The sequence below is a fragment of the Rhopalosiphum padi genome, chromosome 2, assembly GCF_020882245.1.
Source record: "Rhopalosiphum padi isolate XX-2018 chromosome 2, ASM2088224v1, whole genome shotgun sequence".
Classification (NCBI taxonomy): Eukaryota; Metazoa; Arthropoda; class Insecta; order Hemiptera; family Aphididae; genus Rhopalosiphum; species Rhopalosiphum padi.
The window spans coordinates 14,366,275-14,385,647 of record NC_083598.1 but is presented as its reverse complement, the minus strand read 5'-3'; the positions used below and the strand labels follow the sequence as shown (position 1 = coordinate 14,385,647).

The 19,373-nt window shown below is 27.3% G+C and overlaps 2 protein-coding genes and 2 pseudogenes across 6 annotated transcripts; 2 read left to right on the top strand and 2 right to left on the bottom strand.

The window, feature by feature from the left end:
* Nucleotides 1-1,542: 1,542 nt before the first annotated feature.
* Nucleotides 1,543-3,321, bottom strand: LOC132921416 (small ribosomal subunit protein uS5). The gene is made up of 6 exons (XM_060984437.1): nucleotides 3,159-3,321; nucleotides 2,777-2,983; nucleotides 2,541-2,658; nucleotides 2,076-2,239; nucleotides 1,843-2,002; nucleotides 1,543-1,756 (listed from the first exon to the last, which is right to left on the bottom strand). Exons 2-6 carry the CDS (start codon nucleotides 2,975-2,977, stop codon nucleotides 1,602-1,604), a joined length of 798 nt encoding a protein of 265 aa, XP_060840420.1. The 5' UTR covers nucleotides 2,978-2,983; nucleotides 3,159-3,321; the 3' UTR covers nucleotides 1,543-1,601.
* A 3,691-nt stretch (nucleotides 3,322-7,012) lies between these two features.
* On the top strand, nucleotides 7,013-10,971 carry LOC132923180 (aminomethyltransferase, mitochondrial-like; annotated as a pseudogene).
* LOC132922697 (putative leucine-rich repeat-containing protein DDB_G0290503) lies at nucleotides 10,882-16,133 on the bottom strand. Of its 5 annotated transcripts, none has more exons than XM_060986344.1 (13): nucleotides 15,640-16,133; nucleotides 15,499-15,577; nucleotides 15,300-15,419; nucleotides 15,090-15,218; nucleotides 14,808-15,036; nucleotides 13,601-13,684; nucleotides 13,113-13,262; nucleotides 12,909-13,051; nucleotides 12,528-12,745; nucleotides 11,936-12,106; nucleotides 11,474-11,563; nucleotides 11,071-11,256; nucleotides 10,882-10,998 (listed from the first exon to the last, which is right to left on the bottom strand). In XM_060986344.1, exons 1-13 carry the CDS (start codon nucleotides 15,714-15,716, stop codon nucleotides 10,956-10,958), a joined length of 1,719 nt encoding a protein of 572 aa, XP_060842327.1. In that variant the 5' UTR covers nucleotides 15,717-16,133; the 3' UTR covers nucleotides 10,882-10,955. The 5 variants fall into 5 exon arrangements, with proteins under 5 accessions (XP_060842327.1, XP_060842326.1, XP_060842328.1 ...); XM_060986343.1 differs by having other exon boundaries at nucleotides 13,113-13,277; nucleotides 15,640-16,132; XM_060986345.1 differs by lacking the exon at nucleotides 11,474-11,563 and having other exon boundaries at nucleotides 13,113-13,277.
* A 1,185-nt stretch (nucleotides 16,134-17,318) lies between these two features.
* On the top strand, nucleotides 17,319-19,003 carry LOC132922857 (uncharacterized; annotated as a pseudogene).
* The last annotated feature ends 370 nt before the right edge of the window (nucleotides 19,004-19,373 follow it).

The following is a 19,373-nucleotide window of genomic DNA, read 5'->3' as shown; positions in this document are numbered from 1 at the left end:
GAGCTTAAAAATATGGCGAATGATAGAGAAAAATGGAGAAGTCATTTATTGTGGAAACATTTGCTAAAAAAAACCAATCTCCGGATTGAAAAACAAAAAAAAATTTTTTTTTATGCACGAAAAAACTTTAATATGCTATTCTTAAAAAATGTACCCAAATATGCAAAAAAAAAGCCACAAAAATTAATTCGTTAGATGCTAGATTATAAAACGGATTTTTAACTCACCTAGCTATAAATAGAAGGCATAGACAAAAATAAGCAAGTCCTAAAACTTCTCATCCCTATTTATAAATTATGATGGAAATGCCACGTCAATTTACCTCCATTTTTCTTTTACTTTTTTTTAAACACCAAATATGTTACAAACACAAATTAAGAAAATTATTAAATTATAATGCTTTATGACTTTATCTATATACAACAAAATTTTTAAAAATAAATTTAAAATGTATTCAATTATTATAGTTAATATGATAACCAATTAATAATGGCAAATGGCAATCTTATCTTATTTACATCATTTAAAATGCTATTCATTGTATAGAAAATATATGATTAGATAATAAATCGTCCACCATTTAATGAATCTGTTACCAACCAATCATTCTGTAATATTGGCTTACGGTTTTATGATTTTAAAATGCTTATAAAATCATTGTCCGCTATGAAATATTGAAGTAGTTATATTTTAATGCAGTAATCAGAGTTTAGTCTTCTAGGGCCTAGACACGCCTAGATTATCCATTATTTCATTGCAAAAAACATATGCTGTAATATTATTGTTTATGTAATGAAATATTTTTAGGCGCAATCAGGCAATTGCTCTCTTGCACTGGAAAAACTGAAACATATTGTCCTTTCCATTTACTTCCATGCAAATATTAATTCCGTTTAGAGTTTTAGGCCTACGAATTATATTATTATATTGATTAAATATGTCTTTATAGAGAAAAACAGCCAACAGAGAATTTAGATAACTAAAACCTCATTTTGCCTCCCTTAAATCCGTAAGTTATTCCACTAATAATATAAAGTATCTATTGAGGAAGCCTCTCTCCCACCCACAATTAACCCTACACCTACTATATATTATGAATTGCAATTTATTGAAAAAAAAAGATTAATATTGGTAACACATGTATCTAACATTCTATTATAATACTACAGAATAAAAACATACTAGTGTTTAAAAAGTCTAGCAAACTTGAAAAATTTAAATTGGTCAATAAAAAAAAAAAATTAGTTTTTAATGCATTAGTGCTTAAATCAACTTAAAAATTACAGAATAAATAATTATATTAGTATTCAAGAGTTCAGGATGTTTAATAATAAATACAGTCATACAGCATAATTAAGGGAACAAATTTTAGTATGCAGCAGAAAACATTTGCTCAAATAATATAGTAACCGATATCTTTTGGTCATAAAATTATTATATAGAATGAGAAATACTAGAAAAAAAAATTATACTAACTCGTCAATTTTTAGGAATATTGTGAACCAAGGTGTTTATAATTTTTAAAAATAAATTATATGTAAATAGGTTTTCCATCATTTTATTTGATACAAAACAATGTAAATCACGTCATTAACATAAAATTAAACTTCTCCCCTGACGTTTTGGGCGACTTTGTGACATTTGGAAAGATGGTCAGCGAACTCGGAATATGGGGTCTTCTTGAGTGGTACGTCTTTCCATAAATCAGGTGTCAAATAAGCGTATGTCTTAGCAATAGCAGCATATGTAGCCTTGGCTATAAAAATAAAACAAATAATTAATAAAAATAACTCTCAGTAACAATTTAAGTATAAAACATAATATTTTATCTTTCTAACTAACCGAAATTGCCGAGAGTACCAGTGGAACCACGGGCAGATGTGTAACAATCTTCAATTCCAGCCATTGTCAACAGTTTTTTGGGAACGGGAGCACTGACGATTCCAGTTCCTCTCGGAGCTGGGATCAAACGCACAGCGACTGATCCACACTTTCCTGTGACCTGGATGGAAAAATAACAAAGTTGATAAATAAATAAAAACTCACCACATTTTTGAAATAAATCAATATCATACTTTGCAGGGGACTGTATGTGGTTTTCCAATTTTGTTTCCCCAGTAGCCCCGTCTTACAGGAACTACAGACAATTTGGCTAAAATTATAGCACCTCGAATGGCTGTTGCTACTTCTTTAGAGCACTTGACACCCAATCCAATGTGTCCGTTGGAGTCACCAATAGCTGTAATATATGAGTATTATTAATATAAGCATTGATCATCTTGTTTAAAAGATAATATGACACTCTCTGATTGTACATTATCCAGTTGTTGCTTTAAATTGAACACAATGTAATGTTTAATTATCAGTTAGTAAAATAAATGCATTAAACAGAAAGAAAAATTCAAAGAATACATTTAGTTATGTACATGACAATTATTAAGAGGCAGATAAAAAGTTTATAATAAAGATTCAAATATATTCAAACTGTTATAGTGGAATTATCTCAACAAAAAGCCATCATTATTAAGAAGCATACATACCAACAAAAGCCTTAAACCTGGTACGTTGACCAGCACGTGTTTGTTTCTGGACAGGCATGATTTTCAATACTTCATCGTTGAGTGAAGAACCAATGAAGAAGTCAATGATTTCAAATTCCTAATGAACACATACAGTTAATAAATGTTACACCCAACAGACAAGTGCTCAAGAAGGGCGACATGCCGCCAAGAATGTTAGGCTCAAAGGAAAGGCCTAAGATGACGAATGAGCTCACCTTGATCGGCAACGAAAACAAATAGATCTCTTCCAACGAAGAGATTTTGCCATCCTTGACCAGACGGCCGAGCTTGGTGACTGGCACCCATTCCTTTTCGGCTTCCTTGCCTCTACCACGGCCACGACCACGTCCGCGTCCTCTACCACGGGAACCTCCTCTGCCGAATCCACCGCGGAAATTACCGCGAGTCTCTGCCATATTTAGCTGCGAACATATACCATTGTGGACATAAGATAAATTATGAATATTCACGATACTTAAACGTCACGTCACACGCCGTCACAAAGCACACATGCTCGACGGGGTGAAGATATTTATTAAGACCAGACGGCACGCTTAATAGCAAACAATCCGATCGCGGGTAGATATAATGACTTACCTTTGGTTAAACGCCGTCGGAGAAAACAAAAAGTAAGTAAACGAGCACGAAACAGGGAAACGTGTCGAACTGGAACTCTAAGTGTGAATCCCGTTTTCAGATAAAAGACGGAAAACTCGAAGAGACGGTATGAACATACGACAGATTGTTGGTTATGTTGTCGTTCACAGTGCGCACCAGCCAAATGTAGGTGCGTAAAACGTCTATGTAGTCATACTACCTACACTGATTTTCCCCCTCTTATCAAAGCATTCAAGCACGAATTGCCCGCTGAATTTGAAACTGCGAATCGATATAATATTATTTTCTTATTGGGCAATAGACATTATTTTATTGCATTATTAATCATTATGTTTATTGTTCATTTCATTTCGCGTGTTTGGGATGTACCGACCAAAAAGGCTTTATATTTAATAAAGATCAAACGTAATCCGCGACCGATTGCTGATAAAATAGACTTTCTAAGTTTACAATCAATAAACAGAACAACGAGCTCTGGGACAACTCTGTGGTGACAAGTAATGAAGTAACAATAGGTATACAAACGTTATTTATTTAATAGATTACTTAGTAAAATCTTAAACAACGGAATGTCTAAAAATAAACACTTTACACTTTACAGTTAAATAAGTTTACAAAAAATAAAGGTCCATGTGAGATGTGACTATTTGACTGTCACATGGACCTTTATTTTTGTAAACTTATTTAACTATAAAGTGTAAAGTGTTTATTTTTAGACATTCCGTTGTTCGAGATTTTACTAAGCATTCTATTCAATAAATGGCTGCAAACGAGTTGTGTCCCAGATACTAAATTGTGTCCCGCAGTTTTTTTTGGGTTACACGAATTGTGTCCAACAATATTTATAAATTCAAATTGTGAATTTGTCTATTAAAAAGTTAAAAATATGTTATATATTATAATATTTTACACGAAATAAGAAAAAGTTCGTATAAAAAAGTCATATTATTATAGTAAAAACAAATTTCTCGATTTAAATTTATAAAAACATTTATTTCAATTAACGAAACAACATATTTTATTCTTGTGAAAAATATCGATTTGATTTATATTTCAGCACACAACTTGTGTAAAACTTTTTAAAACTTTTTGGACTCAATTTGTGTATCCCTCTTTTATCATTGGGACACAACTCGTGTACCCCACTTTTATCATCGGGACTCAACTCGTGTACGAGAAATTTCGTCGGGACACAACTCGTTAAATGCGATTTACACCACTATTACCTACCTAATATCATTGTAAAAATTTGAACTGGTGAGAAAAGCACAATTTACTTCATTTATATTATTGGAAACGGATGAAAGGCTTTTGTAAGATTACAAAAATATTATTATATTAAGATTACATGTAATATTAAATTTAGCTCCACCCGGAACGTTTTGATATAAATATATAAATAATATTTATTACACATCTTGAAGGTTTTGTAAAATCTGTCACTAGATAGCCTCCCCTCTCATACTATAAATGGGCGTGCGCACGGGGCGAACTTTTTTGGGGGGGCATAATACATTTTCAAATTTATGTAGGTATATATTTAATAATTAATTATAACAATATGTTCAAGATCATGAAAATATTATTTGTTGTAAATTGTAATGATGAAATAAGATTAAAATATTTGTGTACCACTACAACAATTTTATTAATTTATTCATAGAACATAATATAATCATATATCATTCTATTTTTTATACATAATTTTTGTTTAACTTCAAAAATATATGTCTAGAAATTAATACATTAATATTGTGTGCACATTCAACTTGATTCTATTTACACAGTTTGTAATTTACAATTAGAATGTGTATGGGCGTAGCGAGGGTGGGGGGCAAGTGCCCTCCCCTTGCATTTTAAACTAAATTATATTTCTTACGCCTTATAAATTGAATTTTAATGATTTAAAATTGACTATACCACTGCCCCCCATGATTTTAGTTCTAGCAACGCCCACGCAGAATGTGTACTAATGTGTTTAAAAAAAAATTAGGGGCACTGTCCAAGTATTAGCTAGGGCATTAATTGTTCCAGGCTCGACCGGAAATTGAAGTCTGCGCACGCCTATGATACTATATTACCATTATATTTTCTATTTTCATATTTGTGCACATTATATTACAGACATTACATTTTTCTATTGTATTTTTTTTAATAAAAAAAATAATAAATATAATTTGTAAATTGTTCGATAATTATTTAATTATTTTTGGTTATTCCGAAATTCTTACAAATCATTGTGATGATTATTACTATTTACTATCAATTTGCATATCAACTGCCGTCTGTCAATATCAAATACACTATCTAATATTATATATATAAAAAAAAGAATAGCTGATCCCGTACGGTGTTGGCTGTGGCTTGCGACAAAGTAGATTTACATTTACCCTATCTGAACCCCCCTCCCCCAAATAACGCCACTGATTAGTTACTAGTTATAGTTAGTCTGCTTGGCATGTTACATATTGTTATCTTATTGTCTTATACTCAGTTGGGCAAAATATTATCTAGATGAATAGAATGATGATTTTTTTAAATTTATTAAAATAAAAATGTAATTGAATAATTTCCAAGCATAATATAAAATTCTACGGAAGCGTTGAAGGGCCAACCTTATTTATTTATTTTTTCTCATTATTATAGATTATCACAACTCATTATTATGAATTAGAAATTGGAATTCGTAAAATAGAAAAATTTTCCAATGGTAGAAACTTTGAATGAGTCTAATCTCAATGTACTGAACAACATTTATATACAATCTACCCCGCCATATTGTATATATAAAATTTGTATAAGTACACAATTGAGTCTCTCGAACGGCAGACTCCCGAATAAATTTAAATGTCTGGCTAATAATAATATTACAATATAATAATACAGTATATAATCTATGGATATGGATGGATCTATCATAAAAATCTATCATCTATGGCAATCATCAATCTTCGCTATTCGTCGACTCGTCGTAGACGATTGACGGTTGTAATAATTTTAACGGAGAAAAAAAATAGACGTACAAATCGTTAAACCGTATTTTAATATATATATTATTTAACTATAGACTAATCAGTGATCACTAACTAATAACAGTAATAACTGTTTTAATTTAAAGATAAAAATAACAATTAAGGATTTTGCAGGACTAAATCGTTACGTGTTTTTAGTATACCAACAACCGTCAAAACTGTTATTCGATGAGCCACGTTTAAGCAATAGGTAATATTAAACATCAATACAAATTATAAATGATTAGATATCGATATGTCTATATATATTATTTTCTATCCGACTAATTCACCAATTTAATGGGTAGCTGTATGGTTAACCGTTAAGAATAATAATTTCTTATAATATATTCCTTATATTTTTTGTATAGATCTGTCGAACACCGTGAGAAATTTTCAATCAATAAATTTGCATTGAAGTACAATTTAGGAGTACCTGTGGTTGGTAATTTTTTTTTGGCCCAGTACGATGATTATGTTCCAACTCTATACCAACTTATAGGAATCAACTAATTTCATCTTAAATTGTATTCATTTATTTAAAAATGATTGAAAATAATATTTAAGCAGCTTTTTAGCTTTTTGAGTTAGCAGTATTTTATATAATTTGTTAGTAAATTAGTAAAATAAAAATTATTTTTTTTATAAAAAATGAATATTTTTTTTACTTTACTATTATATTGATGAATATTTCACATTAATTATAACTTATAAGTAATATTGTATTTATTTAATGACGAGTTTATACCATAATAATGATTTTTTTAAATTTTTAAATATGTTTAATGACTATATTAATTATTAAGATTTTTTTTATTACTTATGGAGTGTCCTGTAGTGATATAAACTTCTATTTTCTAAATGAAAATCTCCCTTTTTACTAAAAATGATTTAGAGAATAATTTATTTAAAAATTTTGATATATCTAATTAAAAATTCGTGCAAGTAGTTTTACAGTTATTAACATTTTTATATTAAGGATAAAAATCCTTACAAATAGTTTAAAAAAAATATAAAATATATGTTATATTGGATTTAGGGTTTTTATAATCAGATAATTTTTATAAATTATAAATATTGATAGATTAATATTAATTACCTACTAACATTTTTATGTTACCATACCACTTATATCTTATAAATCCACTACGTGAATCTATTATCCTTAGTACACAAAGTTAAATAGTTAAATTCTTCGATTTTTTTGTAGTTTAATAATATAGATTCAAATTAATTATTAATTAGTATTCATATTTTATAATGATACATAATTGTATTTCTTATTAATATTCTCGTTTACTCTCAAGACCTATTATTCGTGTACTAAAATATTTAAATAGATGTGTATAATATTCCTTTTTATGTAGTTATCAATATTGTTGAACTTTGACATATCTTACACATTTATTTAATAATAGTACCTATCAATTTTACTATTATATTTGTTGATAAAAATTGATATACATTTAAAGTTGTGAACATTCCCCTTCTACCAATTTGCTACGCTATATGGCTGTAACTTGATGGCAGCGCGGGCTAAAGCTTTGCTTAATACCTAAAGCTTGAAAATTTAACTCAAAACTTTTTATTTAGTTTTTTTCATTGGAAATTAAAAAAAAGTTTAGTATAAAGCTACTTAAATTTTTTCGAGTGATATAAGTTAAATTTTGACAACATTAAAGGTGATTCAAATTAAAATAATTAAGTGTTCTGAAAAAATTTTTGTTATTCAACAAATATTAATCGTAGAATCTTGAAATATTTGACTACCACTTAAATTATAATTTTCTATAAAAAATTTAATTTTCAAAATGTTGAGACTAATTTTAAGATAGTTTCTTTATAGGTATATCTTATCATAATTCATAGATTATTTAATTATTAACTGTTCTGTACTCAATTATTAATCAACAATTACAAAAAAAAAAAAATTGTATAAAACAATAACAATTGTTGAGTGGAATTTTCCCTCCCTCTTTACAGCTTCAAAAAATCCGACAGGCTAATACTAATTTTTGTCAAGGTTCATGGATATACTAATAATAACAAAACATATGCACGCACTTGTACCCTCTATTATTTGCCCCTAATAATAATATTATATTTGTATCGATGCAATTTGTTGTTTAGATCTGGGAGCGGGAAAAGTACGCTGAGCTTGTTCATAGACGACCAGACGGGTGGTATACTGGACGATTTGATCATAACGAAAACGAATGGGGATTATTTGTACATGGTGACTAACGCTGGTTGCAAAGAACAGGACATGCGAATGTTAACCGAACAATTGGTGAGTATTTTTTTGTTATTCCTGATAACTTTATTGAGCACATGAATGTTTTGACTTTTAATAAAATTGACCAATTAGATCCAACTTTCTACCAAAAATCATATTCAAAAATGAGTATTGAAGCATTTTCATGATTCCTATAAAAGGCAACAGACGAATAAGAACACATCGTAGTGAAATCAATACATCCATTGCTTAGTTCAGAATCTTAAATATTATTTTTCACTAGTTTTCACTTATTTCGTAATCTCGCCTCTACCAACACATTTCTTTAGATTTTCTATTGTGAGCACTGCCGGAAATCGCCATCTCATGTCTTCTCGTTGGGTTTTCAGGCCATTGTCAAATCGAGCGGCCAAGACGTGAGCTTGGAGTTTTTGGACAGCGATGAACAGTCACTACTGGCCTTACAAGGACCCCGTGCTGCTGTCGGCAGTAGGCGAATCCATCGATCTGTCGAAGCTTTACTTCATGGACTCGATTACGGCCACGGTCTGCGGCGTGCCGGACTGTCGGGTTACCCGGTGCGGTTACACCGGCGAAGATGGTTTCGAAGTGTCCGTGCCATGCCCTCCGATCGGGTCGAGGCGTTCGTCGCTCACGACGACGTGAAATTGGCCGGACTGGGCGCCAGGGACACTCTGAGGCACTGTAATCGACCCATAGACCTAGTAATACTAGTATAAGGTCTATGAATCGACCGATCTGTTTTATTTTGTTATATTATATAATTATTATCGTTCTCGTCAGCACTGCGTTAGGCGTGCCACGATCGTATAATTATGTAATAATGTCGTGTACGTGATAATTCAATTTTCGTTTGCAGGTTGGAAGCCGGTATGGGTTTGCACGGATCAGATATAAGCACTGAAACGACGCCGGTCGAAGCTGCGTTGATGTGGACCATAAGTATATAATATATATATATACCTATATAATTTGTATAATATATCTGTACGCCTCGTTTATTGTTTTTCCTCCCAATATTACCGCCCCGTCCATTGTCCGGGATGTTGCACTGCACGGTGTAATATATAATATATATATATATTATATATGTGTGTGTGTTTTGTTTTCACAACGTAAGATTTCTGTCATTTATTTCCTTTCAGGCCGTAAGAGAAGAGACGAACAACGGTTTCCCGGCGCTTCTGTGTCTGAAACAACTGAGCGACGGCGCACAACATAAGAGGGTCGGTCTCGTACAAAAAGCTCACGGTGCTCCAGTCAGGGGCGAAGCTATCTTATTTAATGCAGTAGACGGTGAAAAAATCGGTTCGGTGACTAGCGGATGCCCGTCTCCGACATTATCCCAGAATATACGAGGTGTGGCTAATAAATAACGAGATTTTCTCTGTAAAAACTTTTTATTTATATTTTTTAATGGTTTAACATTTTTCCCCTTCTATATACTCCCCTCCATGTTTGACACATCGCTCCATTCTGATTTTCCATTGGTTGAAACAGTGTTGGAAATCCTTTTCTTGCAATGTCTTTAACACCTCTGTCGCTTTTGTTTTTACAGCTTCAACTGACTCAAAATGTGTGCCCTTTAACGCACTTTTTAGTTTTGGAAAAAGCCAAAAGTTGCATGGAGCGAGATCTGGTGAATATGGGGGGTGTTGAAGCACTGGAGTTCGATTTTTAGCTAGAAATCGCTTTACAGATAAGGCACTGTGAGCCGGCGCATTGTCTTGATGCAAGATCCAAGAGTCATTTTCCCACAACTCAGGCCGCTTTCTTCTTACTCGTTCTCTGAGTGTTGTCAATACTTGAAGGTAATAATGTTGATTCACAGTTTGTCCCTGAGGTACCCATTCTGTCATTATTACACCCTTAATATCGAAAAATACGATCAACATGGCCTTCAGTTTGGACGACCCACCCGTTGATTGTCTTCAACTTCTTCACGACCCTCACGAAATCGTTTGTGCCACTCAAAAACACGTGGTCGTGATAGGACACTATCTCCATATACTATACTATATATACATAAAACTTTCGGTCGCAGATTTTCCAAGTTTCACTAAAAATTTTAAATTAATACGTTGTTCAATTTTTTCGTCCGGCATGATTTCGACATTCAACACGTAAGAGGTCAATTTAAACGACGCTTACACATAGACTACAAAACGGAAACTGACTAAAAGGGTATTGTGCGATGCAGTGATATTCATAAATTACAAATATACTACCATTATACCCTTATCTACTCATGCCTTATCGCTAAGTAGATAGTCTCGTTATTTAATAGCCACACCTCGTAGCTATGGGTTATGTAGACAGTAAATTTGCCAAAAATGGAACGGAGATACAAGCAGAGGTCCGAGGACAGAAGATACCTATGGTTGTCACGAAAATGCCATTTGTGAAAGCAAATTATTATTCAAAACCCAAAAAATAACAATTTAATATTTTATTTATAATAACATAATATCAATAACATAACATAACAACATAATAACATATTATCCATCACAGAGAACTACATGGCGTTGACATTGATGAAATATTTAATCTAAAAAAAAAGAATAGAATATACAGTTTTAGTGGACAATGAACGTACCTAATTATTAAATATTTCTCATACTTTTTATTCCTCCTTCTATTGCGAATTTGTTTTTTTTTGATAATCGAATATTTAGAACTAAATTTTGAATTATTTATTATTCGTCTTAGTTTTCTATTTTTTTTATAAAGTTTACAGCAGTGATATTTTAGTTGATTGATTTTTTGTTTAAATCCTTCAATCATATTGTGCATTTCATTTCTCCACCTATAATTTTGTTTATAATTTAAATAAATTTAGTTTGAAGTATTTATATTATTATTATTATTGATATCTATTGATAAATGATAATTATGTACTAGATAACTACTAAATTATTTTAACTATGTTTATTATTTTATCTAAAAATTAATAATCATTATTAAAAGTAGTATTTAAACTACTCAATAATAGTTTATTAAAAGAATAATATAATTTATCTTACATCTCCATCACTTGTTTTTGTGCTTCTACGTGTTTAATAAGTTCATTAATTTGAGTTTCTTTTTGTTCAAAATTGTCTTCTGGTCGTTTCCTAATATAATATGATATTTAATTTTATTTTAGAATATGAATATTTTATTAAAGGTCTATATTATTTAATATTTTAAATGTAAAACTTGGAAATCATTAAAATTTCCTACGAATTTATACGACTACATCATGCTACTTGGCATGAATCAAAATAATTAATAATACATTTTAATTATGATTTCAAATTTTTTTTTAAATCATAAAATTGTATAACACTTTTTAAACATTGCTCACATAAAACTATTATTAAATATATGTATATTTTTAAAATTTGTTTTATTGATGTTATTTTTTGCCATACAGACTTAACAAAATCTGTTTTTATCACTTTTTAATTGTAGTACTTGTTAACAGTTCAACGTATTATCCTTACAATTTACTAATTTCCAATTCCAGTGTTTTTATTCTATCTGATGCTCCCAAAATGATTCCATTATTTTCAGATATTTCATTTATTGCTTTGTTTAAATGATTTTCTAGTGATTTTGTTGTATCCTTTAAAAACGCTATTTCCATTACATATTTATTTTTTTTTCTCGCGTAACTGTAAACATTATCAAGTTTGCCATTTTATAAAAAGCGGTATACTAATACTTATTAAACCAATAGTGATTCTTAATTAGTAATTACTAATTAGTCATCATTTATCTTTGTCAATAATTATATATAAATTGTATTTTTGGAAAAATGTAAATTGATGCAATTAAACATCTGGCTATAATATTTATCATACTTATAATTTACTGGTAAGTTTTTTTGCTATTATTCAAATGTTTATATTTAAGTTTTTACGATCGAATTTCAATTTTTTATTTAAATAATTGATGTTTAATCAATATTAGTTTAATAATTTTTTATTATAGCAATATATCGCACGCAAAATTCAAATAAAAATTACGGTTGTTATCGATTAATTTTGAAATTGTATGGTTATTATTTAATTAGGCATTTGTTTTTAAACAGACCTCTTTTGTAGTTTCCTATTTGTTTCTTTAAGAATTTCAATATCTGCTATTAAATTGCTGAATGTGTTTTCATACTCTTTAATTTGTTGGGAAAACATTGTCAATTTCTTAGAGTCTGGTTCATTCTTGCACTTCTGACTGATAGATTTATATTTCTTATCTATAATTTCATACTCTTTAGATATCTGTTCGGTTTTATTAAACATAATTTGTTTTTCCTGGAATTTATAGAGTTATTTAAGTCAGACCATAAATTTAAAGTATGCACATCCAAAATGTATTCCAACATTGAGATTATTTAATGTATAGATTTTCTTAATTTTCTTAATAATTAGACAATTTTTATTAATGAAGTATTTAATAGGCATTTAAAATACACACCGTACGTAGAAACTCAATTTCAACATTAGCCTCACGTAATTTGTCTTTGTAACATGTTTTCACCTTTTCCACTTCTAAGTTGACTTTTGTACCGGCTTCTTGTATTAAATTTGTAATCTCATTTTCTAATTTGACAATTTTTTCTGAAATTTGTAATTTATTTAATAAGATACATGTGTTTTAAATGTTATTTATAATAATGACCATTTGAATTTTTTAAATCCGTTAAAAGTTTATCTTTTTCTGAATATGTTTTTTCTACCATTTCAATTGCTTCTTTAACTCTGTATCTGGCGACATCCACGTCTGTCTGATATTTATAAACAACTTCATGGCACGATTCTAGTGCAACTTCTAATTCCTTACGAACTAATAATAGTAAGTATTATTTTATCATAACATATTAATAAAAATTATTATAGGAACTAGGCACTCGTAAACATTTTTTTATTAAAATAATGATAGGTGTATTTTTTTCTATATTTTTCTAGCTATTATTAAAATAACGTTTATATTATACATCTTAATTAAATCATATTTATTTATTAGTGAAATTAAATTAATATTATTTTCTTATAACATAAATGACATATAATATATTATATGATAATATAAAACTAAAAATTAATATTAAAAAAAAAAATTATTAAAACAATTTTATTTAAAAACTATAAAGTTATGTTAAACTTTACCTCGATTCGATTTGTCTATTGCTTGGTTTAGATGCAAATTTTCATTTTCAATCATCTTAATTCTTGAAATTTCCATCTGATAACCTAAAATTTTATGTATAAGTATTGAATAATATAAAATATAGATCCATTCTTAGGCTTAAAGAAATTACAAAAAATAAAAAAATACCTATATAATTACCAGCTGCATATTTATGATTTTTTTTTTTTTTTATTTGGTGAGGAGAGTAATTATAAAAATTTAAAATATAATCATTAATAAAATGCTAAAATAAGCAAATTAATGATTACCATAATAATAAATAAAAACAAAGTCGAAGTAAAATGGCCTATTTATGTATCAACGAGATTTAGAATACTTTTGAAAATGACTAATTTTGAAATTATTTGATGTACCCTCTCTAGTCTCTATATAGTATAATTATCTCAACTTCTTTATTTTTATAACATTCTTTTTCAAAAAAAAAAAAATTTTTTGTAAATACAATTTTCGAATTAATCAATTTTTTTTTAACCAATTTTGATCAATCAACTAGTATTCTAAACCCAAAATCGGTAAGACAAGAGCTAGGTATAATTTAAAAAAAAATGTATTAAATTTGATAGTTGTATATATTTTATCGTTTTAAGCACTATATAATACATTATACATTTATTATTAAAGTAATATATTATTTATTATTTATGAGTTATTATTTTATTTTATTATTAGTCACATTATAAAATTATATAACTTATATAAAAACATACTCGTATATTTTCAGAAAATACAATTCTACATTTATACATTTTTTTAACAATATTATACATTTTTATTTACAATTTAATTTACGAATATTATATTATAAATTATGTCATAGGAATTTATGTTTCATTAATCTAGTTCAACATCCCGCTTGCAGAATTTAAAAATATTTATATAGTAATGTGTGATAAAGTGTACACTGTTTTCACGGATACACGGTATTTATATAAAATTAGTAATCCATAATTAATATATTTAGTTTTATTTGGATATCAAATAAATATTATTTAAATTCATATATGTACTCCATGTTTGACATTGATTTAGTTTACTGTATTAGTGTATTACTGAACCCATCTATGATTATTGATTAATTAATTTTATTTGACTATTTATTAAAAAATTTAATTTTCATAAAAATGTACGGTATAATTTGTAATAAACGACCACACAGTTTCTTACTACAATTTTCTTTTTCGATGCGAATACGTTTGGATTCCAGTAGCAAATATTTGTCGTGTAATTCATCATATTTGTCCATCCAATATTGGCATTTATTTTCTACTTCGAGGATCTTCTTAATATAATTCGTTTTTTCATCACTAGTTTGATCAAAGTTTATCATTGGATGTAGTTCGCCAATTTTGTTTTGTCGAGATGGTGTGCACATAATATGATTGTTTTCTTTTTCCTAAAATGTTTTTTAAAAAAAATGTATGATAATTTATTATGATTTCTACTAACCTGCAGATCTTGTTTAATTTCATTTTTATTGTGTTGCACACCAAAGGAAGCTAATACATTTTTAAATTCTTGTTCTAAAACTCTAAGTGTTTTAGAGTTTTCTTCCAATAAAAAATTTTCGGAATCCTCCTAAATGTGTAGTTTAATAAAATTAAGACATTTGTATTTTTATTTTCTACCATTATAATAGTATAATAAGTATTCACAAACCTTATTGTATTTATTCTGTGATTGCTTTTTAGAAAAATCATTTGTTTCGATATGTTTTTCATTTGGTATTACTGTAGAACTCATACTAGACATTTCATTTACCATGGACATTTTTTCATCCTAATAAATCAAAAGAAAATTTACAAGATTGAATGAAATGAATGATACGTATAATTTAATAATTAATAATTGCAGTTACTTTGAATTTATTCAAATTTTCATCAATGCCAGTCTTGAATGATTTTGATAATTTCAAAAGTTTTTCTAATGGCAAGTCACTGTATAGAAATTGAATAACAATTAAAAATAATTAGTTGTAAATTCTCAGATTCTGTCAAACTTTTCGATCGTGTCAGATTTTTCTCCTGAATTTAAATCTTCCTCCAACGAGTTTTTGTTGTCTTCTGGTGTAGACATTGTGTAAATAGCGCAGCAGCTTATTGAACAAAACAACAATAATTAATAAATTAATGAAAAAAAAAAAAACCACTAAATGAACGAATTCAAATAGATTATATTTTATTTTGTGTTATAAACTATAAATATTTATAGTATAACCATATTCATGTAAGTCTGTATAGGTATAATATGATCAAAAAAAAATTCAAAACAACTGATAGTAATAGTACAGCTAGGTAGATCATAACACACTATTATAGGTAGTGTCGTTTAATTTTGTCTGGATACAGTATTTGTTTGTATATAGTAGTCGCGCTGTAATCATGGCAACACGTGACACAATTTTTGAACACTTCAAAGTAGAAAGATGTGTCCATCGTATTACAGCTGTTTCCTGAAAACCGTTAGACCGAAAAATGGCTTCTATGTTATTGTGAATACTGAATTCCACTTGTATCTTAAACTGTATAGATTTCAAGTTATAAGAATTTATAATAAATAATAATATATTATATTATACGATTTAAAAACACTTAGTATGTAATAAAGTGAAGAAAATACCAAAACAAAAATTAACGATCGTTGTTTAAGGGTTTTAAGGAATTATACAAACTTTAATAAAATAAGTAAAAACTCTCATGGCCTCATATCAAAAATAAAGACACTAAGTTTTTTAAACTTATACGTTCATAAATTCATAATATTATAAGATTAAATCGAAATATATATTCCTTTCAACGAATTGTTTTTTTTTAAATATTTTATTTGTATTTTGATCGTGGTATAAATAGGCTATAAATATAGCTCATAGGTAAATTGATGTATGTTATTTTTTTTTTTTTTATTATATACTATAACTTATAGATTGACTTTTTTTTTTTAATTTGTAAGTTCACATTATTGTTAACATTTAATTATAATAATACAGTTATAATTTACAAATGAAGTTATAGTTATTAGTTATTATAAATCCGGGAGAGATTATAATATAATATACCCGTCATCATATTTTCGTTGTCTTTATTAAATCGTATTATATTTGTTTTTATTTCAACGACAATAATAAAGTATGATATACTAAAAACAATACCTATAATACCTGTTATAAATTATAAAACGAATATAAATATAACTATAATAACTATTATAACTATTATAATACGAAATAAGAATGATGAAATAACAGCTCATTTAAGACTTTAAAAGTATTAATGTTTATTTTATTTGTAAGCCGGTATTAAATTTGTAGTTATAAATAGAAATAACTAATGTATATTTATGATTTTATTTTATAATTCAAAATATACCGTGAATATAAAAAAATATTATTATTATATGAAATAAATTACTTATAGTAGGTAATGAGTTCATCAAGGCAGTGTGGATTTGGGTTATTTTTTCATAAATGTCACAAAAGCAATTATGCAACTTCCTGACATCCGGGACTATTCATTTTAAATTGGTAAAAAAGTTGAAAATGTTTTTATCGCATATTTTACATATACGTATTTAATTTATAGAACGGAAATTATTAAATAGATAAGTATCTGACAGTTCATACAAATATGAATATTGATAAAATAAATTGAAAAATCGAGTCATTATACTTTGTATATTTTGATCATCTATACGTGCTTTGTAGTATTTTATAACAAAAATAAAAAATGAAGATTTGTTGCTTAATTGTATTAACTGTTTTCACTACATTAATATGTAATTTAAAGGTTAACATAAAACTTTATTACATTTTTATAATTAGTTTTAAAATTGTTATAAAAGTAATTTCAAATACCAATATATAGTATATAGATATTAGATGTATATTATTTTTACTTTATTATTCATGTTTTAATGTTTATGCACATTTAAAACTAATAATTAAACACTGCAGCATGTTTATAATCTATAATTATATGTTTAATTATATTATTGGCAGTTAAAGCACAAAAATTAAAAACTAAAAAGTAAAATAGGACTAAAATCTTCTTATAACTTTCAATTATATAAAATTAAAATGTAATATGTAAATATAAAAGTATTTTGAGTTTTATTTTAAAATAAAAAATATCATAATAGTACAATATACTCGTAAATTATTATATTTTTATTATTTATATTTCAACTGTTAATTAATTTTCAGGGTCAACAAACGACAAGAAAAGTGCAACCAAAATTTAATAGATTATTTGGAAATATTTCACGAGAATGTTTGCATGAATATCGTGTCACTCCAGGTAAATATAATTAGGTAGGTATATTTAGTTTGGAATAATACATGCTTGTTTCTAAATGGTGTGACATGTATTGTACATTTTGATTTTTACCTTTTCTATAAACTGCAAATATTTAATATACGAGTACTTACACGTGTGTATAGAAATAAACACACCATTAAGAATATAAATTTATAACTAAACTATTATAATCAATTTGTGTTGTGTTTAGAAAGAGTATTGGCTGTTTATACTTTAAATATTAATGACCGAGAAGCAAAATGTTATGTTGCTTGCATGTTATTGCGATTTAATGTGGTTTGTCAAATTATTATTATTACTTACTAGTTTTAAATCATGAATTTGATTTAATTTTGTTTAATTTTATATTTAAATAAATATTTAGGGATCTTCAAGTTTCTAAAAGATAGATTAGATCTGATTACTGATACATATAAAACTATAATAATAATTTATTTTAGGATTAAGAGGAATCCACAATTTTTTGAATTAGATGTCTAATGTTTATCTATTCTAAGTTTATCGTTAAATCATAAGTAAAATGTATGTTATTTTATTTCATTATATAAATATAATAATATATAATATGTATGAGTATGATATATTAAAAATATCTAAGTATAAACATTATTAGCTTTTAACCATATAAACTGTTCTTATTTTTTACAATTTACGGTAGTAAATTTGGAGTTTAAACAAAGTTTCTATTTTGCTTACCAATTTTGAATTTGATAATTGAATGCCTATACTAATTTTTAATCATCATTATAAAATTCAGTAGGATAATTTTTTTGACATTGTCATTAAAAACATATTAAAGTAATTAGAAAGTAAATAAATTTATAATTCATAATAAATAAATATTTGTAACTTAATTTTAAATATCACCAATACTATTTGAAATTAAATTATATTTTTAACTCTGTTGAAAAATTTAATTTTTTATTCAGACCACAAGAAATGGAAGTTACAATGATAAGGCTTTAACAATTGATGGCGAAATCTAATTCAAATAATGAAATTCCAACTAATATGAAAGCAGCCATAGCAATATGCGATTTTAAAATTTAAAAGTCCAACATAAATTTAATATTAAAGGAATAAGTGGCCATACAATGCTTGTAAATAAATATAGTCACCCTGTATACTATAGGTTTTAATGTACTTACCTATTATAATAAGTAGGTATTTGAGCAAGTTCTTTTAAAAATTATAAATAAATTCTACATTAACATAATCGATAATTCATATATCGTGTATATTATAATATAATGAAACGTTACTACTTATTTAAAACATCGAATCTAATATCATAATTAATGGAATTAGAGATTTTACAAACGCCATGCAAATTACTTATACTTCATAATATTTCATAATATTTTTAAAATTTAAATTGTTATTTAAGTATTTTTTTTAGACAAGTTTTTAAAATTACCGC

What these genes read in the sequence shown, in the direction of transcription:
- LOC132922697 (XM_060986343.1), bottom strand. Translation starts at nt 15,716, where the DNA reads ATGTCTACACCAGAAGACAACAAAAACTCGTTGGAGGAAGATTTAAAT. An exon ending in AAATCTGACACGATCGAAAA is followed by an intron (nt 15,578 to 15,639) that starts GTTTGACAGAAT and finishes ATTTCTATACAG; the next exon opens with TGACTTGCCATTAGAAAAAC. An exon ending in CATCGAAAAAGAAAATTGTA is followed by an intron (nt 13,685 to 14,807) that starts GTAAGAAACTGT and finishes ATAAAATTTTAG; the next exon opens with GTTATCAGATGGAAATTTCA.
- LOC132921416 (XM_060984437.1), bottom strand. Translation starts at nt 2,977, where the DNA reads ATGGCAGAGACTCGCGGTAATTTCCGCGGTGGATTCGGCAGAGGAGGT. An exon ending in TGTTTTCGTTGCCGATCAAG is followed by an intron (nt 2,659 to 2,776) that starts GTGAGCTCATTC and finishes TGTGTTCATTAG; the next exon opens with GAATTTGAAATCATTGACTT. An exon ending in CAGGTTTAAGGCTTTTGTTG is followed by an intron (nt 2,240 to 2,540) that starts GTATGTATGCTT and finishes CATATATTACAG; the next exon opens with CTATTGGTGACTCCAACGGA.